Source organism: Myxocyprinus asiaticus, chromosome 49 (genome assembly GCF_019703515.2).
Source record: "Myxocyprinus asiaticus isolate MX2 ecotype Aquarium Trade chromosome 49, UBuf_Myxa_2, whole genome shotgun sequence".
Taxonomy (NCBI): Eukaryota; Metazoa; Chordata; class Actinopteri; order Cypriniformes; family Catostomidae; genus Myxocyprinus; species Myxocyprinus asiaticus.
Genome location: NC_059392.1, coordinates 14,029,492 through 14,057,022, shown reverse-complemented (window position 1 = coordinate 14,057,022; position 27,531 = coordinate 14,029,492). Strand labels below are relative to the sequence as shown.

Here is a 27,531-nt window from a genome sequence, read left to right as displayed (position 1 = left end):
GAGGTTACAAAGGGGACCAAACACAGCAGTTGTGTCGATATGATGTGCAGTTACATTTTTGGAGAGGTGCACGTCAGGCTATGCTGTAACCGTCATAGCTATGCGTAGCTACAACACGTCTTCTTAATCTTTCATAAAACGTGCAAAAAAATGAATGAATTTTTTTAAAAGCGGCATATCACACGAAAGTAGAGATGCTACTCTTTACACCCCAGTGGGTTTTAGTGTAGCTGTAGTGTAGATAAAACTTTTTTTTTTTTAAAGGACACAAGAACGTTTTCTGTGAATGGCCCATTAGTCATCTTGTAAAGTGACGAATAAATGGCCAATAGTCTTATAGGATATCCCTAAAGCGAGGACCACAGATTGGATGATACTGCAATTCAAAAAATAACATTCAATTTGATCATGTAAGTGCTCAAAGGGCAGCACTTTTTTCTTTTACCAGAAGAGAATAGTTCTAAAAATGAAATCCACACTCAGGAAGTCAAAGACATCTCACCCCCATACAACATCTTGCATCAACACCACACTGTAGCAGTGTAATGTTTATGTATTTGGGAATTACATAAAGTGGTACACATTATCAGATGATGATCAGCTTGCTTTTCCCTTAGCCACAGGCCCCTCACCCACAAGCACTTTTACACAGACCTCAAATCCAACAGATATCAGTAAAGGTAAGCTCTTTTAACATAAGTGTTTTACTCTGTAGAATAAATGTTTTATTGATTCTGACTCTAGCATAATCTCAGAGCTATGCATTTTACTATAATGTATTCAATTACTATTTGTAACTGAATTAAGCACCGTAACCTGTAACCGCCGTAGCTATGCGGAGATACTACGTATGTCTTCTTAATCTTTCATTAAAAAAAAAATCAAAGTAATAACTCCACCTCTTAACTGCACAGAGGGGAAAATGATGTTAGCCAATAGTCAAATAGTTATGTAGGCATAGTTTTAGACTGCTGTTGTTGGTAATGCAGACTTTCTGTATTATTAATAATACAGTAATTGAATTCCAATTAATGTTAATGTAATTAAGTTTACGACTATTATCAAATGATGCTTTTTTGAAAAAAAGAAGTTGGGATACTGTATGTTGAGATGCTTTTGAAGGTGAATTTGCCCTTCAATCGCAACATCCCAGTCAGAAAGACTTTTTAAAAGTGGGTACCAGGAGGGAAGTAGTCCTCCACAATCAACTGCAAACTGGTATGGAATTCCGCTTTCCCATTGCATTCAAATCCAAGTCCTGGCCTACAATTTTTCTTTTTTTCTAGTTAAATATCCTTTTTCACTCAGGTAGATGTCACATCACTGAAGTAAAATGGGTTGTGAATTCTGATTTATGTTGACTTAAAGTTGTATAAAAGCTGGTCCTTGTCTGGATAACAATCTATGTGCTTGTCCTTGAAACAGATAACCACACAATCAGCTTACTTGCAAGCACCCAACCACAACAACACAACATACAAACAGAGATTACATATGCAGGTATTGAAGCTTTCGGGTTTCTTGTAGGTGTACAGTAAGTAAGTTTGAGACTTTCTGAAAATTTGCCATATTACATTATAGTGTCATTTTTGTATTCTTAGTATTCCCAAACATGAGTATAGCTGAGCATTCTTGTTTGAGAATGCTGACAAATAGTGAGATGACATGGTATTATCTGTTGTCTCTAGTACTTTTAAGGGCTCTTCACATAGGATGTGTTTTTCCATTTAAAAAAGCTACATGAAGTGTTTTACATCAACTGATCTTAGGTTACTTGAACATTAAGAAATCACCTGCCGACTTCCTGTGGGATCGTGTTGTTTATATTTTTAAGTTTGTAATTTCTGTAGCTCTAGTTTCATCTAATGAATTGCAAAAACAATGTGCTGTTTTTAAACAGCTTTCCCAAACACTTGAAGGGGACTCACTTCTCTTCCATTGGTTGGGCAAACAGATAGTCCCACCCCCATATTGATAACATTGGTCAAACCAATGTCAGTCTGGTCAGAATACTCAAACAGAGCAATATTTTAAAAGCAACACAGCACAGTGTTTACAATTTTAATTTATTATTATTTTGTATGAGCCTAAATGGCTTTCTTATAGTTGTTTCTGAATGTGAAGCAAAGATAGTAGAAGGCTCTTTAGTATTGCAAAAAATACACCTCACTATTAACACTCATTTCGAGAGACGCTTAAAAAATCTACGAAATGCTTCATACATACACTCAAAAATTATATATTTTAGCCTACTTTTAAGATTAATTTCATAACAAATTTTCATCAAATTAATTGAGAAAACAAAATTAAATGAATAAAACTTGAATATTTTAGTTTTATTAACCTCTTGAGACCCGAGCGTGACTGCTGTGTGCATTTTCCATTTCCCTTTTTGATTTGTATTGTAGCACCTAATAAACAAGCAAAAAAACAAAAAACAAACAAAAAAACAATTATAGAGCAAAAAGTTTTTCTGAAAAATGTATGTCCTCATATGTGGACAGCGGGACTAAGTTGTGAAATGTTAAATAATACCAAGCTAAAGAAAGTCTTTTTTTTTTTACATAAAATTGTTTATTATGTTTCCAGGAGTATTGGTTGTTCATGTTTTTGAGATGTTACAGAATATTACATCAGAAATTAGCATAATTCATTCAGATTCAAAGTAATGGCCAGCATCATCCAGTCACTGCCAAACATGTTAAAATAAAATTATACATTATAAATTCTTAATCTAAGTACTGATTACAATTGTCTCATGTCTGCCAAACATGTAGTGTGGTCCAAACATCATCTGCAACCTGAAACTGAACTTTTGATAGGAAGTTTGTATTGAATGCTCTTAGCTGCATAGAGAGCTATAGGATGCTCCCTTGCTCCCTATTTAGTGAATGACTTAACCTCCAGTGTGCTGTCTGTCTGCACTGGTCCCAGAACAGTTTGAAATGCACATTATTTTCATCCTAACTCCATATAAATCCTCCGAAAGCTAAATTTTTCAGCTTTTGTATGAACCCGTTGATTCTCAATGTGAAAATACACAGTGAATATAGGAATGCATTTACTAATGTTAATGAATAGAACCCTAATGCACAGTGATAACAAAATAAAATATAACAAAATGTATAATAAAATGAAGCAAAATAACCCACAGATTTGTTAATGTGGAAAGCTATTCCTCAACTTTTGAGGGAATAATATCCCAAAATCCACATATGTGGACATCATGATTTTCAGCGCGCTGACATGCGAAAAATGAATGAATTTTTTAAAAGCAGCATATCAAACAAAAGTAAAGTAGAGATGCTACTCTTTACACCCCAACAGGTTTTAGTGTAGCTGTAGTGTAGATAAAACATTTTTTTAATAGGACACAAGAACATTTTCTGTGTGAACGGCCCATTAGTCATCTTATAAAGTGACAAGTAAATGGCCAGCAAATCCAACAGATATCAGTAAAGGTAAGCTCTTTTAACAAAAGTGTTTTACTCTGTAGAATAAATGTTTTATTTATTCTAACTCTAGCATAATCTCAGAGCTATGCATTTTACTATAATGTATTCAATTACTATTTGTAACTGAATTTAGCACTTTGAAGTAAAAAAATGGATCAGTCAATTTAAACTTTTCTATATTGTCAAGAACCACCTTCACAAGTTACAGTGAATGACTCCACCACGCTTACACACACCTCCATCAAACCTCTCACCTCCACCCACAACAGCTCATCTGTATCTGCTCTCACCAGCGCAGGTAACACCAACAGACTAAAATTAGTCTTTAATACTCTATGTACTTATTTCTCATCAATGTTACACCATTTTTGTAACACAATTGGTCATATTGGACTATATAATGTCACCATATTTATATTTTAACAGTTGATAATTTACAGTAGTCACCCCAAAGTTAGAAAAACAACAAGTTCTGTAAAGGTTGGTTTGTGTGCATGATATTTATGTGCTTTTCCTGGTGACAGCATGCACCCTACTACAACAAAACCCTATCTAAAAAACAATCACCAGTGACCTACAATAAAGATCATACAATACCACCAATTATACCAATCCTAAAAAGCTAGTGTCACAGCATCAACAATGCACTACAAAGTCAAATGAAAATTTACAATTACTATTATAGTTAGATTCATGATATTCAAGAAAATTAAATATAAACCAGTAACATAAACAAGCATAAGAAATATGACATTTCCTTTTATTTTTTGTTGTTTACCCAAACGAGGATGACTAAATTTTTTGTACATTTTTTTTGTGAAATTACATTGGGCACATTGTCCACATCTATAGTTGGCGTCGGGGACAGATAGAAACAAATGTACCAAGCTTTCAGGAGATTGATCGGCCCTAACAACAAACTGTTGTGTAATGGGCACACGCTTGTATGCTATTCGTGGAGTTGAGAATATGCTAGTGTTTACATACATTTTGTTCAAATTCTTTACCTAAAGGCGAATCTTCAATTATACAGGACAAGCGATTGCTTTTTGACTCAGGACGTTTTCTATTGAGGCATTCATTTTGATCTGTATTTTCGAAAAGAGCAGAAGCTTTTTTAATCCAGCTATGTGCATATCCTCTTTCCTGAAAAGTCAATACATTGTTTTTTATACGTTTCCTCGGAACTACAAATGCGACATATCCTATTGAATTGACTCATCGGAAGACTTCTCTTTAAACGGGTAGGGTGAAAACTATGACCATGTAAAACTGTATTTTTATTAGTAGGTTTTCTATAAAGATCTGTTACTAGTCTGTCCCCACCCTTTGTAATGAGAAGGTCAAGAAAACTCACCTGAAAATTATTGTAGATAATTGTAAATTTAAGATGTTCACAACTAGAGTTATTATAATATTAATTGTACATTTTCATTTGCCTTTGTAATGCATTGTTGATGCTGTGACACTAGCTTTTTAGGATTGGTATAACTGGTGGTATTGTATGATCTTTATTGTTGGTCACTGGTGATTGTTTTTTTTAGATAGGATAATTGACTTGTTGTATCTCCTCATTGGATAATACTTGCATGTGCTGCCCACACCCATTGCCAGGTGTGAGTATTTATATAAGTTATCAACACCTGGTGTTTTACTGCCTGACGAAGACCCAAGGGGTCAAAATGTTGTTTTTTCTATTAAATTACATTGGAGCAACTATAGCAGTGTGCCATTCTCTCCTTGTTTTAAGGGATAATTAAAAAAACCACAAAATCTGATCAAATGTGCTTATATGATCAGATAAATTTATTAGGATGAATACAAAGTGGAACGCTTACACTTAAACTTAATCTATGTAATATGTTTATAAAAATTATGTTTTTATTTCTAAAAATCTGTATTAAGTTAATCATAAACTAATATTGGATGGCATTGTTGTATCTACAGTATTAGGATCATATTTTAAAAAGTCATGAAACCCCAAAACACAGTGATTGGATGGAAGCGTTCCTTCTCATAGGTAATGTGGAGAAACGCTCAGAATCTACTGACATAGTGGGCCCCATTTTAAGAGCGCTAGCGCTAAGTGCAGTGCTGTGCTTTACGTTATAAGCATCAAGTCAGTGGGCATGGCCATGGAGTTTTGGGATTTTCGTGGAAGCATGCGCTAAGTCTTGGCGCAAGTGGGTTTGGTGAAACTGTCTGCGTCCTATTATATAGTCCATTCCCTGTCAAGCCCCAGCAATATCAACAAAGACAGCACATTCATAATAAGTTGGTAGTGTAAATGGACTGTACGCAATGATTTAGAAGAACAGAATTATGGACTTACATTCTTTTGTGCATTAACTGCGTTCTTGTTGAATGTCCAGCATATTTCTGTGACAGTAGCACGCTCTTTTTATTCGCATGGAAATCTTGTTCTCGTCAGGATTTGGATTTACACTCCGTTAAACTATCAAGAATGTAAGTATTATTAATCATTTTCATCTACTGACACAAATCATTGCTAGTATTAACAGTGATTGTATCGGAACGCACTTCACTTCCAACGGTCGATTTTGAAAAATTACATTCATTTATTGAAACACAAAAAAATTAAACCAAACATATTTCTAAATTCATATTACACTTCAAACAAAACAAAAATATAATCAATATAATGAAGTGGTATAAAAAATATAAAAAATAAAAATAAATAAATCATCAAATCCAAACATTTTACTCTCTCTAACCTCCTCCAGACCCTTTTGCAGTGACTTAAAAATCACTGTACAACAACAGCCAGTACCAATACAAAAAAGATCATTAATGCAATTGTAAATATAAAAATAATAATAATAAATGAAAAATAAACCTTTACCTAAAGATAGTTTAACACAAATCTCATACATTTTTGTTTTATAAAACGGCTACAACAGTGATCATCATGAACATAATTTGATGTTCCACTATATTTTCAGAGTTTAGACCTGAACTTTATTACCACCCGCTGGTGGAATCTCCAAACTGCAAATGCAGGAACTGAGTTTAGACTTTGTGCTGAGATATGACGTGATTTTGATACCTATTATTGGTTGACCTGTTTCTCAGAAAAATAGCAAATTGCACTTTGCGCCACTTCATCATCACACAATACACCCACAGTTTGCACGCATACACCCACAGATAGCGCAAACACTCCCACCCATGCCCACTTGCGCTTTGCGCTGGCACGATTGCACTTAGAATTACCGTTCTCAAGAAAACTGGATAAGACGTTGCGTACGGTCGTAGTGCTGCGCTTTGCGCATTCACAAAAATAGAGCCCACTGTAGACTGTATGTGTACTGTTCTTACCAATCACAACTCATTTTTATGATGTTGCTTTAAATTTAGTTTTTAAACCTGAAGAACAAAATGGCTTAATAAAACAAAAAATTACCATGTTCACCATAACAATAAACATAATGAATGCTATCATTGTTTTCAGTGATGTGCAACCTGTACTTACAGTATCTGTTAACATCTCAAAAAAATGTGTTTTGGGGTTTAATGACCCTTTAAACACAACAGCGATGACAATTTATCAGAAAGTGTCCCACTTTACCTGTATTTACCCAATTTGTCGATATAATGGCCATTGACTATTGAATCATCTTTTAGAGAGTCAGTCTAAAAAGATAAACCAGACTCCAGCAGAAATCTCCCCTACACCCCCACTCAACACCTCACATCAACAGAGCCCCGACACCACAGCAGCAGGTAACAGTGTAATATTTATGTATTTGATAATTACATGAAGTGGCACAACATATCAAATGGTCATTATCTTGCTGTTTCCTTAGCCACAAACCCCTTACCCACACGCACTATTACACAAATCACCAAACCAACAGATACAGGTAATGATCATTTACAATTTAAACATACTTGTTAAAAAGGATCCTTGTTGTGCAGACTATCTATACAGTATATGTACTTTATATACTGCATATAGTGCAGACTTAGTCTATACATCACTACTTCTGATACCTGAAATGTTTAAATAAGTATTTATATAATGCATCTGACCAATGACAAAATATTGTATGATTTTTCTTTTTTCCTATATTTGTTTGATTGTTTTTTTTTTTTTTTCACCTTAATGATGTTTAATAATAATTGTTATCTGCATATTATTTTCTTTCAAGCTGGAACTTAATGTTCTTTGCACTTGTATAGTTGTAAATTAGCACATGAGATGCAATATACGATTAATTATGAACTTTGCAATATATACCGTAGATAGAGTGAAGAGGTCAGTCTATTCTAATTTGTCTGTTGTTAACTATCACCTTGACAAGGTGTGAGTAACCTCACCTCAGCTGCAAGCACCACCACACCTCTCACCTCCACCCAATCCAGCTCAACCTCACCTGCACTCACCACAGGTATCACCAAAGCCTCATTTCTAAAATACTCTGTGTGCTTACTGTACCTCTCTTTACTCGTTACAACTCTTTGATGTAACAAAATTGCATAATGTATGATGATTAACAGAAAACTTGTGCTTTCCACAGATAACTTAACAAGCCAAGTGATGTGTGAGTATTTGTTTATTGTACCTGTTGTGTTTTTTAAGTCAACTTTGATTATACTGTTCAAGATATATCATTTGTTGCTAATGAATTTGGAACTGTTCAAATGCACTTACACACAGGTCAATACACCCTTCAGAAAAATGAAACAATCCCCCCGGTGGTGAAAATCACTGGTTCCACTAACAGAACTTACACAGTCATGCTAGTGGGTACACAGAATGAGACTTTGCTTAAAATAAATGGATCTTCCCCCTTCAATATACCATTTAAACAGTTGAAGCCATGCACTAAGTACACTGTCAGAGTAGACGGCTGCAGTTCCTCTGGAGACACCATGTTTTTTTACAATGGTGAGTGATTTACACAGACACAGGTATAATTTTTCCATTTATAATGCTGTTTTGCTAGAGGTGGAAGTTTGTTTGTTTGAAACTACTTCTTTTAGTCTGACCTGGTTAGACAAGAATAGAACATATCCATATTTTCTTCACACTACACAACATGACAACAATGCATTTCTAGCTTTAGATCCATAACTTTACGTTTCTGCTCATTTACTCCTACAAACTGTCTTTTGCATTAATTAATTGTTAAAATCAATCAAAACCAGGTCAAGATAGAAAGTTTAAATACAGTACATCGCCATACAGAGTGCTTATTTTATGCTGTTGTAGGCTGAATTACAATATGCATATTGTATGCTTTTTGCTGTATATAGATATACAAATTATTGTCTCTGATTCTTTTTAATTTCTTGATTTGTTTGCAGTCAAAGAAAGTAAAACCCCTTCTGTCAGTGAGGTATCTGGTGAAGATAAAGTATGTTTTAAGGATGGTACATGGAATCTGTCGAAATGTGAGGATGTAACCCCTGAAAACTCTTGCAAATGGAAGGCAATTGTCTTTGAACTTGAACGTTGCAACTACACAATGAATGTCACCATGCCCCCTGGTCAGTATTTTATAACATGAATAGATTTATATTTCCTTAATGAAAAAGGCTTGATATATTTATTTTCAATTTGACAAGCATGATGTTATGCACAAGATCTGTACAGTAATTCTTTCATCCAAAGTACACTTTTCTCAAGGACACTTTTGTCGTTTTTAGAGTTTTAGAATTGTGATTTCAGTAACCATTTTCACCTCTCTCACCTTTAAAACTGCAAACTTTTTTAAACATCTTTAACCTCTGGACTACCCCACTGACTATACATTTACAGTAATCATAGAGCATATGATAGTAATCATTTAACCCAAATTTAAAATCAATTTTAGGAAGAAAAAAAAAACAAAAACGATGTAATAATACGTGATTGTACCTGATTCACTTCTAAAGGACTGAATCAATCATATTGTCTTCTCAATCCTGCAAGCAACTCCTGTTTCAGAGGGAAAATGTGGGTTCCACCTTAGCCCAATGAGTGGTAGTGGCGTAGTGGGCTAAAGCACATAACTATTAATCAGAAGGTTGTTGGTTCAATCCCCACAGCCACCACCATTGTGTCCTTGGGCAAGGCACTTAACTCCAGGTTGCTCTGGGGGTATTGTCCCTGTAATAAGTACACTGTAAGTTGCTTTGGATAAAAGCATCTGCCAAATGCATAAATGTAAATGTAGATCAGATAGATATAGCATGTGTCCACTGTAAATCAAGAGAATGCAGTTGACTGCAGAATCTATGAAGTTAGGTGTCTTAGTGGACTGTATGTGTGATCTGATCTGAAAAACTTTGTCCCACATTTCTGTTTTCTTTCAGTCAAGCCTGTCATAAAATTTACTGAAGCCATCCCCTCTCAATTTAACTGGACTAATAAACAGGATAAATGTGATTACAAACTTGAAGTCAAGTGCATCAATGGCAGTAAGTATTTATACAGCATTTAATCAATTTATCTTGATGATTAAGCAATAATTTAACAGATGATGGAAAAGTTTTCTCTTCTTTCTTTGTCAGAAAACACCAATACTTATGGTATAAATAAACCAGTGTCGTTATTGCCTTTAATACATTATGACTGCACCGGAGAAGTCTCTTACCAGAATAAATACATCAAAAGTAAAAATATCTCAATTAAAATTGACTGCGGTGAGTTGCATTATTCCACAAATATTCCCAAAGTTTCTCTCTTATGTCTGCCATGTACACATGACAACCGCATTTAAATGTGGAAGTGAGCAAGAACATGGTGCCACTAGTTCAGCCCATTTGATGTTTGCTTTTTTGACCAAACAAATATGTTAAACAGCACGCTCTCTCTGGACTGTAATTTAAGAGTTACCCCGAGACCACTTGCTGGTGGTGAGAGCAACTTCATCGGACAGACACAGACTGGAGTATTTGAATTAATGAAGTTACATACTGTTCCTGTTTGTGTCATTTGCAGAAGGAGAAGACGGACACATCTCACACGCGCTATTAATCACGTCATTAACAACTAGTTGTTCAGTTGGTTCCATACAGACTACACAGAATTTCTGAAAATGCGTTTGTCACTACCTGAATTTTTCGGTACTTAATTCGGTTGTAGAATGCGGTTGTCACTCCCGTATATTACCGAACTGTGTGTTTACCCAACAGGTTTAAGCATTCAAAGGTGAACTGACAACCGTATTTTGCTGCAGTGTGTACATGGCAATATAAGTAGCAAAATTTGTTTTTATTACATCATACTTTTTGTAGACATGTATGATAATTTCTCACATATAGAGACACACTGTTATTCTGCATGGAATATGAAGCTTGTATTGTTTGTGATGTCTGTTTGCTCTCTTACAGAGTGGGGGAAAAACGCAGAGATAAATAGTGGCACGCACCATATTTGTATGTCATGGAAACCTCATGTGTCCCCAAATGACAAATGCCCAGGGTTTAAATTGCAAAATTTTTCAGCCAAATGCGATGGAAAGAACACACCTGAAGGTTTGGATTATATACCGTGCCAGTGTCCCAGGCCCTTGGACTCCCAGGGGCCTCCAAAGCTTTAGGCTGTGCGACACGAGACTGCTAAAGGAAGCTGAATACCAGGGGTAGATTAGATGGTTTCAGCTTTTACTGGTTCTCAATAAGAATTCACAAGTCCAAATACTGCTATATTTCTTAACTAAGGAATAAGGTTGCGTTCCAATACTTTGTTGTACAAATGTATCTCACTTGATACAACAGTAAGGTCTGGTCCTAACTGTTCCACAAGGGAACAGATATATCCACTAGGGTATCCAGCCCTTGCTCACTCTCTTCTTTAGAACTACCAGTTCTTCAGGGATGCAAACTACTCACCTTTCAACTAAAGGCACGTTTTTTAAGCTAATTTGCCAAATTGTTTGGTACATTTTTCTACATTTTCCTTATGAAAATCACATGAAAGTGTTAGTTTAAGCTTAAACACTTTAAGAGCTTTAAATGCAACAAAAAACCTTTAAATGCAACAAACAAATTCACCAAAAATATATATCTAGAACGTCTGCTATAACTTTCTCACCTTTTTACACTTCCATAAGTTTGCATCCCTTCAGCAACATTTGAAATTACAGATCAGCTGTTCACATTCTTTAACATTTCACTGAACGTGTCATGTAAACACATTAAATGTTTTTCTTTATCAGGGTAAGGTCATAAACGGCTTAAGCATAAGCTGATCACCGCACATAGATTTTTGCCCATGACCCCTATTTCGCGTTGCATGTAAACAGCTTAACTGTTAAACAGTCCTTACCTGCTTATCCAATGTGTGCATGCCCGTTTACATTTTGATGCTAAAAGCAGAGACCAAACACATGATTTCAAGTCTCATATAATGCAGTTTTCTTGCATTTTTGGATTTATTTGAATTAAATGATTTTTGGCAGCTATCAGTGACTTGGTGTGCATGTTACACACTCACTTTGTAAATAGTCAAAGGACTTGTGATGCTTTTGTAAATCACTAACAGTGTTTGGTTACTAAAAAAAATACACTAAAAATGACTAACTACATCATTATAATCAGATTACTTTACTGATTACTTCTTTGGAAAAGTAATCACTTTACTTATTACTTTACTTTTAAGTTACTTTCCCAAAAAATAAATAAAACAATTATGCTCAACAAATTCGAAATAATGTCTATTTTTTCTTTGTTCATTGTCACACACCCTTCAGCTGTCACAGAAATGCAAACAGATGTACATATTAACATATGAATTCACATTTTAATTCAATTACACATAAATACTTTTTTAATATTTGTAACCCAAGTAATGTGATTAAAAGTAATTATTGTAATCACAAGAATTTTTTATGTAATGTGTTACACTACTTTTTGTTCCTAAAAATAATTCCATTACAGTAACTAATTACTTTGTTATCCAATTACACCCAACACTGTTCACTAAAAGTGCCAGTGTAGCGTTTTGGTCTAATTATAGGTTTATTTTGTCTTTTTTTAAAGGAACGATTGAAACATGCAACATCACAGATGATGTAAAATGTGCTTTTAAGAGCTTACAACCATATACCGAGTATGAATGTGAAATGAATGCTACTATGTCCGGCATGAAATACACTATTTCCAAATTGCTTAAGAAAACAATGCCTTACAGTAAGTGTTTCTCTCTCTGTCTCTCTCTCTCTCTCTCTCTCTCTCTCTCTCTCTCTCTCTTTCAATGATTTTCTTCTCCATATTATTTAGAGCTCATTAGTTTTTAGTAATGATTTTCATTGGTTTGGTCCAAACCAATTTAAAATCATATATAGACTGTAAAATAAGTGATTTTTATTTCATACATTTTTTTTTTTTTTAATTAAATGACTAATATTTATTTTTTGTACTTTAGTCTTATAGATTTTTCTCCTCTTCAACACTTTCACCTGTTACTGCACTGCTGTTTGTTTAACAAATTTTGTTACAAATAGCTTTAGTACACAAATCAACAGCAGTTGAATATATGAGAATGCAAATGTTATGTAGCAGAATGATCTAAGTTGGTATATATCTGCTGTGTTGAGCTGATCTGTGTATATTTGCATACTGAATAAATTAGCATAAATATTGAAGTCTCCATGCACAACAGTTTGACCATAAAATGTATTGTCTTTCTCTTTCTTTTAATAGAGCCCAACTTCACATCAAAAATTAAAGTAAATTACCATGGTCACAATTCTTTTACCGCAAAATGCGATGGTCCTACATATTGGAATGGGGAAGAGGGAACATTCAAAGCTGAACTCATAAACAACAGAAAACATGAAATAACCACCAAATCTCAGAAGTGTAATTTTGATTTTTCAAATCTTTACTACCTTACCACATATACGATTAAGGTATTTATATCCTACATACTGTATTTTTTCACATATTTCATCATTCATGCATGCCAAAGTGTCCTGTGTGTAATAGTTGCAATATGTTTGCTGTGTACCATTTTAATGTTTTGAGTTGTGTTTCATATTATTTATTTATTCAATTCAGATTACAGCCATTAATGGAAATAATTTAGAGGAACATATTTCCGATGAAACTACTACTAGGTGTAAGAACAAACTTTTCCCATCTTTCCTTTTCAAGATAATTAAACAAATGTTTTATGTTTGCGTCACTTTTCTTGCATAAAATTGACCTTGGTTGGTTGCTTGAAGTCAACACTGTGCGACAATGGAAAGAAATTAAAGATAAGTTTTGATTTATGTACAAATATTTAGTGAAATTAAGTGCCTATAAAATTTGCTGGAGTCCAAATACTAAAAAACAACAAAGAAAATTGCTGTTAACCTAAACATTACACAGACTTTACACTAATAGCTACATGACAGAATTAAATAGAACTGGCTCCTAGCTTTTAAAGGGATAGTTCACATTAAAGTACTAATACTTAGCTTACTTAAATACTAAATACTTAAGGTAGATGCTTCAATAATGGACAACATACACACAAAACACTGTCACACAATGTTCATGACAATAAGCACATTCAACCAATTTCTCATTACATATAAAATCAGAATGTAGTATGACCAAGAAAAGGCTTTTTCTTGGTTAATATAAAGTCATCCCTTCATTAGTAACAATTTATTTCTATCTAATATGCATCATGTGCTTGCAAAATGAAGAAAAATCTTTATTAAAAAAACTGTTTTATACAGTATGTTCTGTACAAATAATACATATTAGAGCATGCAAATTTAGTTTGGTCTAGTTAACTATATTTGAAGCTGGGAATATGTGTTCCTTTCTCAGACAACGATAAGGCCGTCATTGGATTCCTGGTTTTCCTAATTATTGTGACGTTAGTTGCTCTCCTGTTTGTGCTGTACAAAATTGTCCTGCTCAAACGAAAACGGTCAGTTTTACAGTTTTTCCTAGTTGACACCTAAACTCTGTTATCAGAATGATTTCAGTGAGCACACAAAAAAGAGGTTACATAAATTTTAATGTATGTTTCTGACGGGATTTCTCACCACAGGCATAAAGAAGAGGAAAATATTCCTCTGATGCGTAAGTCATTAGCTCCTCTCATGGTCAGTTCAGTGCATTCAAAAGACAACTGATTTTAGAAAACAAATTCTTTTATCAGTTTATCCTTTTCCTCTCTCAGAACCCCTTCTCAGTGTTGAGCCCATCGGTGCAGACAGTTTAGTGGACACTTACAAGAAGAAGATCGTTGATGAAGGACGTCTGTTTCTGGCTGAATTTCAGGTGATTTTCTATATGTCATATTATATCCTGCAAAATATAACACAGTGTGTAGTGTCTGCTTCTGCTAGAATACATTAGATATATTTGATCCAGTGTGGAATAATTAAATTCACCTTGAAAAATCGGATTAATTCTTTTCTTATTTTCTCAGAGCATCCCACGAATTTTCAGCAATTACACCATCAAAGAGGCTAAGAAAACAGAAAACCAGTACAAGAACCGCTACGTTGACATTCTGCCTTGTAAAGAATAAAGAATTGAATTTAATCACAAAACGTTTGTGTGGTTTTTCATATTTTAGTGATCTGAAAATTAATTGATTTCTGCATGGCTTCTCTTTTCGCAGATGACTATAATCGCGTTACACTCTCAACTGGAAGTGAAGGTGACTACATAAATGCCAGCTTTATTGAGGTACAGAGGATAAACGTATTATCTCAATATTGTATGCTTGTTATACCTGGATACTTACCTAAATATTTTATTTATTTTTTATTTCAAGCATTAGAATATTACACCAAAATTATTATTACTTTTAACATGTCTGATCATTTCCTAACATATACATTATTTTTCCCCATCAAGGGATACAAAGAGCCAAAGAAATACATTGCAGCCCAAGGTGCAGTATATATCCTCTTATACAACAATCAGTTACAACTGATATGGCTGAATCACAGCTGTGCTGATATTGTGCTCTTGTTATGTGATTTCGTTCAATTATTAAACTAATAGACTCTAAATTATGATTGGTTGTGCCATGTTTCAAATAGAGCTGTCAGATTTAACGCGTTAACACGTGATTAATTAAAAACGTTTAACGCATTAATTTTTCTTAATTGCGATTAACGCATTTACCGTTAATACAGCATAATACAACACTTGTTGGGAGGACAGATCCTTTGCGATATATCCGCCCAAAGTCATTACACTAACGCACATTTCATATAAAAACACACAACAGCGCTTCTGTGTCAGTGATACAATGATGGAGAAAGGACCACTTAATGCTATTTGTTGTATAAAACAAGTCCAGATGGGACTTGTGATAGAAGTCAAGTATTTTTCAGCCTACGTAAGGCACATTTTAATTACCATAGAAGCCATTAATTCTTAACTAGGGATGCTCCGATCAGGACTTTTACAGCCATCACCTGATCGGCCGATATCGGTCCTGATACTGATCATTTCACCTTTTATCAGGATCTCTGACATAACTGGCTATATGTAAGCTTTCTGCTCACTGCCACTATTAACTGAATTTTCCTCTTCCCAGTAATATCACTTTTGCCTAGTTTTTGTTACAATTTTTTTTTTTTTAAAGTTTAAATGGCTTATTAAAAAAAGCTTTAAAACAAGTATAGGCTAACAAAATACTCCCTATATTAAAATAGATAACCCTGGCTTCCTAAGCAACCAATTGGCCCGGTTTCTAGAGTCACGTTGGGTTAACCTCCTCGTGGTCGCTATAATGTGGTTCTCGCTCTCAGTGGGGCACGTGGTGAGTTGTGCGTGGACGCTGCGGAGAATAGCATGAAGCCTCCACACGCGATATGTCTCCGCGGTAACGCGCTCGACATGCCATGTGATAAGATGCGTGGATTGATGATCTCAGATGCGGAGGCAACTGAGATTCATCCTCCGCCACCCGGATTGAAGCGAGTCACTACGCCATCACGAGGACTTAGAGCGCATTGGGAATTGGGCATTCCAAATTGGGGAGAAAAGGGGAGAAAAAATCCACACACACACACACAAAAAAAGATAGATAGCCCTATAAAAATTAAGCTTAATGTCAAAATGAAGACAAACTGATAACCCATAGGTGCAATTAAACTTAATGTGACATTTTTGGTTATTGATTCATAGTCATTATTTAATATAATTATTATTATTATTCCTTATTTTATTTCTATTTTTGCATTATATTTAATACATTTTATTATGGTATCTTAAAATTGTATAAAGAATTATTGTATTTATAAATTCCTTCCTTGCTTTTTCATTTAGTTGGATGATTGTATTAATAGTTAATTTTTCACTTGTTGCTGCTTGAACTTTAATGAGGGGAACACGTGCTCTCTTGTGAGGGCAAGAGTTGAAAGGAAAGTGGAGAAAGAGCACATGTTTTTGAACTCTACAGGTGCTACTATTGTTAATGCCATTTAATCGGGAGATATTTAATAAAGATGTTTGAATTACACCACATTTTGTAACTTGCGTTATTACTGAGATGCCTATGACTGGCGGAGACTGAGAAGCAGCTGCCATGAACTATAATGTGGATGGTTTCACAGCTCGCGCTATTTTCCCTTTGCTTGTTGCATGTGAAACGCCACATTAACAGTACAGTACACAAACCATTCATATTCGCCATACCTCTCCCACTGCATTATTCTTAACTGCTGAATCAAGTTTTGTGATGAGGAGGAGGGCAGGGCTGGGCCATGAGGACACACGGCCGGCCCTGAATCAGGCTAATCAGCTGGGAGGGGGATAAAGACGAGCTGGATGCGCCAGTTCGAGAGAGAGAGAGACGCACGTGGCCACGTTGCATGTGTGTCTATGTTTGTTTATGTTTGTTTTATGTTGAGTTTTATCATTAAACTTTACGTTGACTGTTTAGCTGGTTCCCGCCTCCTCCTCGCCCACCTTACCTTGTTACAAGTTTGATGCCTTCCAACACTATGCAATTATTCCCCACACTCCGTGATGCCATGACAGTGCTGCTGAAGTATTAAAGGGGCCATGCGTCTTTTGCGACATGAGTGATCGGTTTATGCGATCGGACAAATTACCAATCGAGTCATAAGACATGAATATCAGCTGATACAATTGGTGGCAACCTAGGGAACTAGAATTAGGGAACTAGTTTTTCAATTAGTCAAACTCCCAGTTAGACTTTGGGAAATGTTTAATTTTACTTGAATTGGTGCTATTTTAGTGCATTTCTCTCTTTAAACTGTGGAAGGCTTTGTTTTTAAAATGTGTATAAAGCATTATGTTGTTACATATTGTTTTGTTTTCTTTCATAAGATGGAAATAAATGCATTTTGACAGGCAAAGAAATATATATGGTGTCAAATTTAGCACTTTCTAAATCTGCGATTAATCACGAATAACTACAGTAAGGCTACATTACATGGTAGATGAATTGTTTATTCCAGTCATTATGATTAATAGAGTAATACATTGAATGATGGTGTCTATTTATTGACTTTTGGTATTTATTGACTATTGCTGTTGCTGCTGCATCACATCATGATAAGAACACCTTTTAGAGTGGTAAAACGTCTTGGTTACTGTCGTAACCTCCGTTCCCTGATGGAGGGAACGATACGTTGTGTCGATGTAGTGACACTAGGGGTTGAACTTGGGAGCCCCAAACACCTTGTGAGAAAAGGCCAATGAGAACTGACGATTTGCATGCCACTCCCCCGGACATACAGGTATAAAAGGAGCTGGCTCGCAACCACTCATTCAGGTTTTGTGCTGAGGAGGCGAGACAGGGTCCCGGACATTTCAGCGGGTAGTACAGCGTTGTGGCAAGAGGGACACTAGGGGTCCCTATACAAAATGCCACAACTAGCTGAACTGTGTTACGTGGACTGCCGATGCAGGTGCAAGCAAGCTGCTGCATGCGTAATAATGGGTGCACCGGTCTGCACGTAGCCTCCCCCAACGCCCCAAAAGACATCATGGGGGGGGGACATAACTAGTATGGGAACAGGCCACACCAGCCGCGGGCTTTTCTCTCTATGTTTTTCTCTCCACAGAGTATTTAGATTCGGCTGGGGCCATCGAGCGCTATTATTCGCGCCAGGGAAGGAGTTCTATTCCCTTCCTATTCTTTCAGGGGGAAAAGACACTGTGGAGACCACATCCTGCCCGAAGGGGAGGTTAATATGTGGCAAATATGACATGTGGGCTCACCAGCCGCATACAGAAGAGGCGCGGTGGTAGGTCCTGCCCGAAGGGGAGGAGCTCTACAAACACAGCGACTGGAGGCAGAGAGGGCTCTGCCCAAGGGAGACGCGGGTTGACTGATAGGGAGACTGTACCACGGAAAATACATCACAAGGGGCTACCGGAGGTAACCGGCGCCTGTGGAGCACCTACCCCAGTACAGGGCATGCTAGCACACGTATTGGGTCCGGCTAGGAATTCCTCCACCAAATTCACCAGCCACAGGGCTAGGGAGGAAAGACATCCAGGGTTCATGGACTCGTGAACTCGCATGGGAGAAAAGAGTGCATGTCTTTGCCTCATGGAGGGGAAAGGCACTGTACACAACTGATACACCCGGCCAGCTGTCCCGCACACTTATATCTTTGTACCTGACAATACACGGGACGAAACCGGCTCAACCCAGAGATTATAAAATTTATATAATTTTATATAAAATTATAAAAGTATTGGGTGTTGCCCAAACCGCTGCCCTGCAGATGTCTGCTAGAGAGGTGCCATTGGCCAGTGCCCACAAGGATGCCACACTCCTCGTAGAGTGTGCTTGTATACCCAAAGGGGTGGGCACAGCCTGGGCCTGGTATGCCAGCACGATGGCATCCACGATCCAGTGGGCAAGCCTCTGTTTGGAGACAGCGTTTCCTTTCCGCTGTCTGCCAAATCAGACAAAGAGCTGCTCAGAGCATCTAAAGCTCTGCGTGCGATCCAAGTAGGTGTGCTAAGCACTCACCGGACACAGCAACGATAAGGCTGGGTCTGCCTCTTCCCGGGGCAGTGCTTGCAGGCTCACCACCTGATCCCTAAAAGGGGTCGTGGGAACCTTGGGCACATAGCCTGGTCAGGGTCTCAGGACCACTTGAGAGTCCTCCAGACCGAACTCCAGGCAGGTGTTGCTGACAGAGAACGCCTGCAGGTCCCCAACCCTCTTGATGGAGGTGAGAGCGGTCAGGAGGGCCATCTTCAAGGAGAGGGCTTTCAGCTCGACTGACTCTAGAGGCTCAAACGGGGCTCTCCGAGGGCCCAGAAGGACCACGGAGAGATCCCATGAGGGGAAGAGGCGCGGCCTAGGAGGATTCAGCCTCCTGGTGCCTCTCAGGAACCTGATGATCAGGTTGTGCTTCCCTAGGGACTTACCCTCCACTGCATCGTGGTGTGCCGCTATGGCAGCCACATACACCTTCAAGGTGGAGGGGGACAGCCACCCCTCCAGCCTCTCCTGCAGGAAGGAAAGCACTGACCTGACTGCACATCTCTGGGGGGTCTTCGCCTCAGAAAGAACACCAATTCACGAACAAACACCACTTTAGGGCATATAGCTGCCTCACAGAGGGAGCCCTGTCCTGAGTGATCATGTCCACCACTGCCGGTGGTAGACCACTTAGGTCTTCCACGTCCCATCCAAGTGCCAGACATGGAGGTTCCAGAGGTCTGGGCGCGGTTGCCAGATGGTGCCCCATCCCTGAGAAAGAAGGTCCTTTCTCAGGGGAATTTGCCAGGGAGGGGCTCATCCTCCCTGACCTTGCACAGGGTTTGTGCAAGTAGGCTCACTGGGGGGAATGCATACTTGCACAGCACCCGGGGCCAGCTGTGTGCCAACGCATCTGTCCTGAGGGGAGCCCCCGACAGGGAATACCAGAGCGGGCAGTGAGAAGATTCCTGGGAAGCAAACAGGTCTACCTGTGCCTTGCCGAATCAACTCCAAATCACCTGGACCACCTGGGGGTGGAGTCTCCACTCTCCCCTGAGCATCACCTGCCACGACAGCGTGTCCGCTGTCCGCTGCTGACTCCAGAGGGGGAGACGGCAGGCGAGTTACGACATGTGACGTGAGCGTAAGCTGCCTTGGCAGTTTATATACACTACCATCGCTGTGTTGTCTGTCTGGACTAACACGTGCTTGCCCTTGATCAATGGCAAAAGCAGGGCGAGCAGTACTGCCAGCAACTCAAGGCAGTTGATATGCCAACACAGTCACGGTCCTGTCCAGGAATCGGCGGCTGCGTGCCCATTGCACACGGCACCCCAGCCTAGCTCTGTCGTAACCACGACGTGCCTGGACACTTGCTGTAGGGGAACCCCTGCCCACAGAAATGCAAGGTCGGACCAAGGGCTGAACAAGTGGTGGAAAATTGGCATAAATGGACACGCGATGTGTACCGCGGTGCCATGCCCATCTCGGGACTCGAGTCTGAAGCCAGTACTGAAGCGGTCTCATATGCATCAACCCGAGTGGTGTGACCGCCGCCGAGGATGCCATATGCCCCAGGAGCCTCTGAAAGTGTTTCAGTGGAACCGCTGTTTTCCGCTTGAATAACTTCAGGCAGTTCAGCACTGATTCCACATGCTCGCTGGTGAGGCGAGCTATCATCGAGACTGAGTCTAACTCCATGCCGAGAAAAGAGATGCTCTGAACCGGGGAGAGCTTGCTCTTTTCCCAGTTGGCCCGAAGCCCCAAACGGCTGAGGTGCCTGAGCACCAGGTCCCTGTGCGCACACAACAGGTCTCGAGAGTGAGCTAGAATCAGCCAGTCGTAGTTGAGGATGCTAACACCCACTTCCCTTAGCGGGGCAAGGGCTACCTCTGCGACTTTCGTGAAGACGCGAGACGACAGGGACAAGCCATAGGGGAGGACCTTGTACTGATACACCCAGCCATCGAAAGCAAACTGTAGGAAGGCTCTGTATCGAGGTAGAACTGAGACGTGGAATATGCATCCTTCAGGTCTATCGCCGCGAACCAATCTTGATGCCGGATGCACACAAAAATGTGTTTCTGCATCAGCATCTTGAACGGAAGTCTGTGCAAGGCCCGGTTCAGCACTCGCAGGTCCAAGATTGGCCGCAACCCACCGCCTTTCTTTGACACGAGGAAGTAAGGGCTGCAAAACCCTTTCCTCATCTCGGCTGGAGCGACTGCGATCTCCGCACGCAGGGCGGCGGCATTCTCGCCCTTCACCGAGGTGAAGCGGACGCCGCTGAACCAGGGCGGGCACCTGGTGAACTGAATCGCGTAGCCGAAACGGATGGTCCTGGCCAACCACCGCGATGGGTTGGAGAGCGCTAGCCACGCATCCAACTTCGGGCGAGGGGCACTAAGGGGACAATCGGAATGGTGCCCCGAATCCAGGAACCAATCGTCAAGCCACGAGGGCTCAGGGATGGGTGGAGTGTTCCACTCAAGCCCAACACTCGCAACAGCCCGGGTAAGCATGGCGGTCAGCTCCGTGTCGGCCACAGACTGGGCAGGCACACCCGAAGGTGGCAGCCTAGTCGAGTCCTCGGCGTCCGACATCACCAACGCGCTCTCTGATGCTGCTAATGAAACCTCATCCATCTCGTGAGCTCAGAAAGAGACATTAGGCTGGCATTGAAGCGAGCTGCCTGTCTCATCCCAGAACTGGACCGGTGCAAACGAATGTGCTGGCAGAGCCGTACCCATTGGAGCCCCCAAATCGCTTCCAGTGTCAACCGAGCCGGCCTCATACTCGTAGGTAGAAGGCCCGGCGCGGGGGGCGGCTGGAGTGGCTTTCCCCCTGAAGAAGGAAAGCCGCGACCGCAACGTTGCCATTGTCATGTTCTCATAATGAGAACATAAACCATCCGCAAATGCTGCCTCAACGTGATTACGGCCCAGGCACGGGAGGCAGCGATCATGGCCGTTGGAGGTGGAGAGATATCGACCGCACCCAGGAATTACACAAAAATGGAAAGTCATCTTTAAAAAGACACTGTCCATCAATGCGTGCTCTTTTAGAGGAAAATATACTCTTATTTCTCAGAATATATACTCTTTTAGAGGCTGTCGAAGCACCCAGGGGCATACTCTGCACTGATCGTGCAGAGGGAGAGAAAGTTGCTGAAATGCGGCATATATCCAACAACATACGCTTCTTAAAGAGATAAATGGACTGGCAGTGAATTTCAGCTGTGTGAGAATCAACTACTCGGCTCCAAAGAAAAAATCTGAGTGGTTGCGAGCCAGCTCCTTTATACCCGTATGTCCGGGGGAGTGGCATGTAAATTCCACTCTGCAATTCTTATTGGCCTTTTCTCAAAGATCAGAGGTGTTTGGGGCACCCAAGATCGACCCCTAGTGTCACTACATCGACACATCGTCGAGTGAGTGATAGATAGGGAACTGCTGTAACACACAGCCTTTTTCTAGAGGCAATAAACTGCAGTTAATTTTTTTATTTTATTTTTTTATTGCTACATTTTTATTTCTTCAGTGTTATTTTATGTTTTTTCCAGGACCCAAGGATGAGACCATTGATGATTTCTGGAGAATGATCTGGGAGCAAAAGTCCTCCATTATCGTCATGGTTACCCGTTGTGAGGAAGGAAATAAGGTTAGTAGATGTATTTAGTACTTTTCCTGTTGTAATTATCATTTATTTCTGATTGACATTGGTTAGCCTTGTTTAAATCAGTAATCGATTTTCAGTCCAGTAATACATTTTTTTCTTAAATTGAATAGACTGCAGTCGTTTTTGCTACAACATCCACATTGGTTGTAATAGTAACAGAGCTAACTTGTATATATTCTCAATCCATGTGAACAAGGCCTTTTAGATCTACTAACATTTTTCACTATTTTGTTTTAAATTCTGAAGATATGGTAATACATTAAAGTGTGTTTTTGGTGCCTGACAGCATAATCAGATTAGGCAAACGATGGTGTAGAGGCACAAACAAGGGCTGTGGACAACTTTGTAAATGGTGGACGATCTACTTCTTTGATCAAGTTCTTCAGGTGTAGATTATATCTAGGCCTGGATATTACAAGTGATAGTGCTCTTTTTCTTTCAGAGCAAGTGTGCTCAGTATTGGCCATCTTTGGACAGTGAGACTGAGATTTTTGAAGATTTTGTGGTGAAAATCAGATCAGAGGACCACTGCCCCGATTACATCATTCGCCATCTGGTCCTAACCAATGTAAGTGATGTGTGTGTATGTTCATACCTGTGTGTGGCAGCGGGGGCGTGGTCAAGCATCTCTCCGGAGAGAGAGAAAGCGGTAAGGGCGCTTACACCTGAGCTAAATTATGTCTAACACCTGTCTCTAATTTCAGTGAGCATGGGGAGAGCGGCATAATAGAGCGACACAGCACTTTGTAGATAGAGAGACTGGATACGACAGAGCCGAGCCAGAGCAAGGATTTTCTAGTAGTGAAAGTTTATTTGTGAAAGCAGTGTGTGTTAGTGTTTAGTTTAGTGCGCAAAGGTAAACTGTAAAGTGGTGTCGCGAAGAGGGGAAAATAAAGCCTCACCTTAAGGAGGAAAAACTGCTTCTCGCTTCATCTTTTACACTGGTGCCGAAACCCGGGATTGAAGTTTGGGTCGAAGATGGATGGAGGTCATCCCGTAGAGTCCTCCCAGTTGGCGGAGATCCTCCAAGCCCTCGCCAGCCTACATCAGAACCACCAACAAACGCTGCTTGAGCTCCGACAAGATCAAGACCGCCGGTTTGTCGAGCTCATGCATGCTCAAGCCGAGGACCGGCAGGCGATCCGGAGCCTCCTCAGCCAGGGGGCATCCTCAGCCGCAACCCCGGACACACCCACGCCGTTACCCCGCCAGCATTACAGAAAATGGGGGCGGCGGACGACCCCGAGGTCTTCCTGGATTTGTTTGAGCGGACCGCCGAGATCTGGGGCTGGCCGCTCAGCCAATGGGCAGCCCGATTGATCCCACTATTGTCCGGGGAAGCCCAGCTCACGGCTCAACAACTACCAGCATCGAGCCTCCTGGCCTACGGAGATCTAAAAAGAGCCATCTTGCAACGGGTTGGTCGCACTCCGGAGGAAAGTCGTCAACTCTTCCGGAGCTTGAAGTTGGAAAGCTCCGACCGCCCATTTGCCTTTGCCCAGCAGCTCCGTGATGCCTGCCGTAGATGGCTGCTAGCGGGGGATTGCGACGTCCAGGGAATTATCGACCAGGTGGTACTGGAACAGTTCATAGTTCGACTGCCAAAAGGGACGGCGGAGTGGGTCCAGTGCCACCACCCGGCGTCGTTGGAGGAAGCTATCCGACTTGCGGAGGACCACATGGCGGCGATCCCGAGGGCGGAAGATCCCTCCTACGTTTTCTCTCCTCCCTCTGTTTCTTCCCCCTCCCCTCTCTCTCTCTCGTCTGCTCTCTCTCCAGGTCCCGTTCCTGCCCCACGCAGACGAGGAGGAACTCAGCCCCTGAGACCAGTTCCCCGGGTGTGGGAGGCGACACCTTCCCCTACTCCAATGCCCCACCGCTCTCCCCCTCGGGGGGGGGCGCCCGCCGATGCAAGTGCGGGCGTAGCGCCTGGGCCGGCCTGCTGGAGGTGCGGAGACCCGAGCCAATTCCGAGATCAGTGCCCTCTGATGGAGCTGGGGACGGTGGTGCGGGTCTCTGACCTCCCACAGGCTGCCCCCGACTGGGCCGGAGCGTACCGGATACCGGTAAGTGTCAAGGGGGGTACTCACCAAGCGTTGGTGGATACCGGGTGTAATCAAACCACTATCCACCAATGCCTGGTTCAACCCGAGGCATTGGTCACAACCAAAACAGTGAAGGTGAAATGTGTACATGGGGATATTCACAAATATCCGGTGGTGACCCTGACAATTAAATTTCAGGGGAAAAAGCATAGAGTGGAGTCCGCGGTTAGTTCCCGCCTCACACATCCGCTGATTCTGGGGACTGATTGGCCTGATTTTAGAATTTTATTAAAGGGAATTTGCGCGGATGGGTCCTGTATGAAAATAGGGAGATGTGTGATGTGCGATGCTCTGGCAGGGGAGGCGGAGCCGGGGCTGTCCTCGACAGCTCCACGTCATGATGACGAGAGAGGGGGAGAGGCTGCGGCCCCTCCCCTTCTCAGGGAATTCCCTGATGGGGATTTCCCTTTGGAGCAGTCGCGAGACGAAACCCTCAAATACGCCTTTGACCAAGTGAGAATCATCGATGGTCAACGACTCCAGCCTGACATCGCCCTTTCATACCCCTATTTTGCAATTATAAATGAGCGGTTGTATCGAGTGACACAGGACACTCGGACCAAAGAGGATACAACCCAACTTTTGATTCCAAGGAGCCGTCGGGAAATGGTATTCCAGGCGGCTCATTATAATCCCATGGCAGGTCACCTAGGAGAAAGAAAAACACTGAACCATCTAATAGCCCGTTTCTATTGGCCGGGCATTGGCGGCGATGTCCGCAGGTGGTGTGCGGCATGCAGCGAATGCCAGCTGGTTAACCCACCGGCCACCCCAAAAGCGCCATTGCGCCCTCTCCCTCTGATCGAGGTCCCCTTTGAGAGAATTGGAATGGACCTCGTCGGGCCATTAGAATGGTCAGCACGCGGACATCGCTTTGTATTGGTCCTAGTGGACTATGCAACGCGATATCCGGAAGCAGTGCCTCTTCGCAACATCTCAGCACGCAGTGTTGCGGAGGCACTCTTCAAAATAATCTCCCGGGTGGGGATTCCGAAAGAAATCCTCACCAATCAGGGCACAACATTTATGTCACGGACACTACGCGAACTGTATGAGTTGTTAAATATTAAATCGATTCGCACCAGTGTATACCATCCTCAAACGGATGGCCTGGTGGAACGACTTAATAAAACCCTCAAAAACATGATTCGTAAGTTCGTGCACGATGATGCTAGAAATTGGGATAAATGTTATTTGCAGTACGAGAGGTCCCACAAGCCTCCACTGGCTTCTCCCCATTCGAGCTGCTGTATGGGCGACGCCCACGTGGCGTGCTTGATGTATTGCAAGAGGCTTGGGAGGAAGGATCTTCAAACAGTAAAAATGAAATTCAGTACGTTCTTGATCTTAGAGCAAAACTCCACACTTTGGGACAACTAACACAGGAGAATTTGCTCCAAGCTCAAGAACGACAGCGCCGACTGTATGACAGGGGAACTCAGCTAAGGGAATTTGCACCGGGAGATAAAGTGCTTGTATTGCTTCCCACATCGAGCTCTAAATTACTCGCCAAGTGGCAAGGACCCTTTGAGGTCACACGACGAGTGGGAGATCTCGATTATGAGGTTAAACGGACCGATAGAGGGGACGCTCGTCAAATATACCACCTCAATCTCCTGAAATTGTGGAGGGAGGCAGTTCCCGTGACGTTGGCCACGGTAGTTCCCGAGAAGGCGGAGCTCAGACCGGAGGTGAGTTCAAAACATGAGCAGTTCACCCCAGTCATTTGCGGAGACCACCTCTCACCGAGCCAACTCGTGGAGGTTGCTAGGTTGCAACAGGAGTTTGCGGATGTGTTCTCCCCTCTACCGGGATGCACAAACCTCATCCATCACCACATCGAGACCGAGCCGGGGGTGGTGGTACGTAGCCGCCCCTATCGATTACCCGAACACAAAAAGAAAATTGTTTGGGAAGAATTGGATGCGATGCTTGATATGGGGGTAATAGAAGAATCCCACAGTGACTGGTCCAGCCCAGTCGTTCTAGTTCCTAAGAGTGACGGGTCTGTACGGTTCTGTGTGGATTACAGGAAAGTCAACGCGGTGTCTAAATTTGATGCATATCCAATGCCTCGCGTTGATGAGTTTCTCGATCGGTTGGGCACTGCTCGTTTTTATTCGACATTGGATTTGACGAAGGGTTATTGGCAGATCCCCTTGACACCAATTTCCCGTGAGAAAACCGCCTTCTCCACACCGTTTGGTTTACACCAATTTGTGACACTTCCGTTCGGTTTGTTTGGAGCCCTGGCTACGTTTCAGCGTCTCATGGACCGAATCCTCAGACCGCATTCAACCTACACCGCTGCCTATTTAGATGACATCATCATTTATAGCAATGATTGGCAGCGGCATATGCAACATCTGAGGGCGGTTCTGAGATTGCTGCGCCGAGCGGGACT

The 27,531-nt window shown here is 41.1% G+C and overlaps 1 protein-coding gene across 39 annotated transcripts in view; it reads left to right on the top strand.

Moving 5' to 3' along the window:
* The window catches only part of LOC127438032 (receptor-type tyrosine-protein phosphatase C-like), a 59,921-nt gene that overhangs the window by 21,223 nt on the left and 11,167 nt on the right, over positions 1-27,531 (top strand). For 5 of the 39 annotated variants that reach the window (XM_051693253.1, XM_051693262.1, XM_051693257.1 and 2 more), the window contains 23 exons: positions 618-680; positions 1,426-1,500; positions 3,643-3,753; positions 7,101-7,199; positions 7,283-7,339; positions 7,781-7,867; positions 7,997-8,020; positions 8,137-8,367; positions 8,787-8,969; positions 9,777-9,881; positions 9,975-10,106; positions 10,797-10,940; positions 12,447-12,596; positions 13,110-13,318; positions 13,467-13,527; positions 14,232-14,334; positions 14,458-14,489; positions 14,590-14,690; positions 14,842-14,932; positions 15,037-15,104; positions 15,276-15,312; positions 22,907-23,004; positions 23,465-23,590. In XM_051693253.1, coding sequence (XP_051549213.1) covers positions 618-680; positions 1,426-1,500; positions 3,643-3,753; positions 7,101-7,199; positions 7,283-7,339; positions 7,781-7,867; positions 7,997-8,020; positions 8,137-8,367; positions 8,787-8,969; positions 9,777-9,881; positions 9,975-10,106; positions 10,797-10,940; positions 12,447-12,596; positions 13,110-13,318; positions 13,467-13,527; positions 14,232-14,334; positions 14,458-14,489; positions 14,590-14,690; positions 14,842-14,932; positions 15,037-15,104; positions 15,276-15,312; positions 22,907-23,004; positions 23,465-23,590 — 2,387 coding nt within the window. The remainder of the gene's footprint in view (positions 1-617; positions 681-1,425; positions 1,501-3,642; positions 3,754-7,100; positions 7,200-7,282; positions 7,340-7,780; positions 7,868-7,996; positions 8,021-8,136; positions 8,368-8,786; positions 8,970-9,776; positions 9,882-9,974; positions 10,107-10,796; positions 10,941-12,446; positions 12,597-13,109; positions 13,319-13,466; positions 13,528-14,231; positions 14,335-14,457; positions 14,490-14,589; positions 14,691-14,841; positions 14,933-15,036; positions 15,105-15,275; positions 15,313-22,906; positions 23,005-23,464; positions 23,591-27,531) is intronic. The other 34 variants (XM_051693282.1, XM_051693279.1, XM_051693277.1 and 31 more) reach the window with 15 other exon arrangements.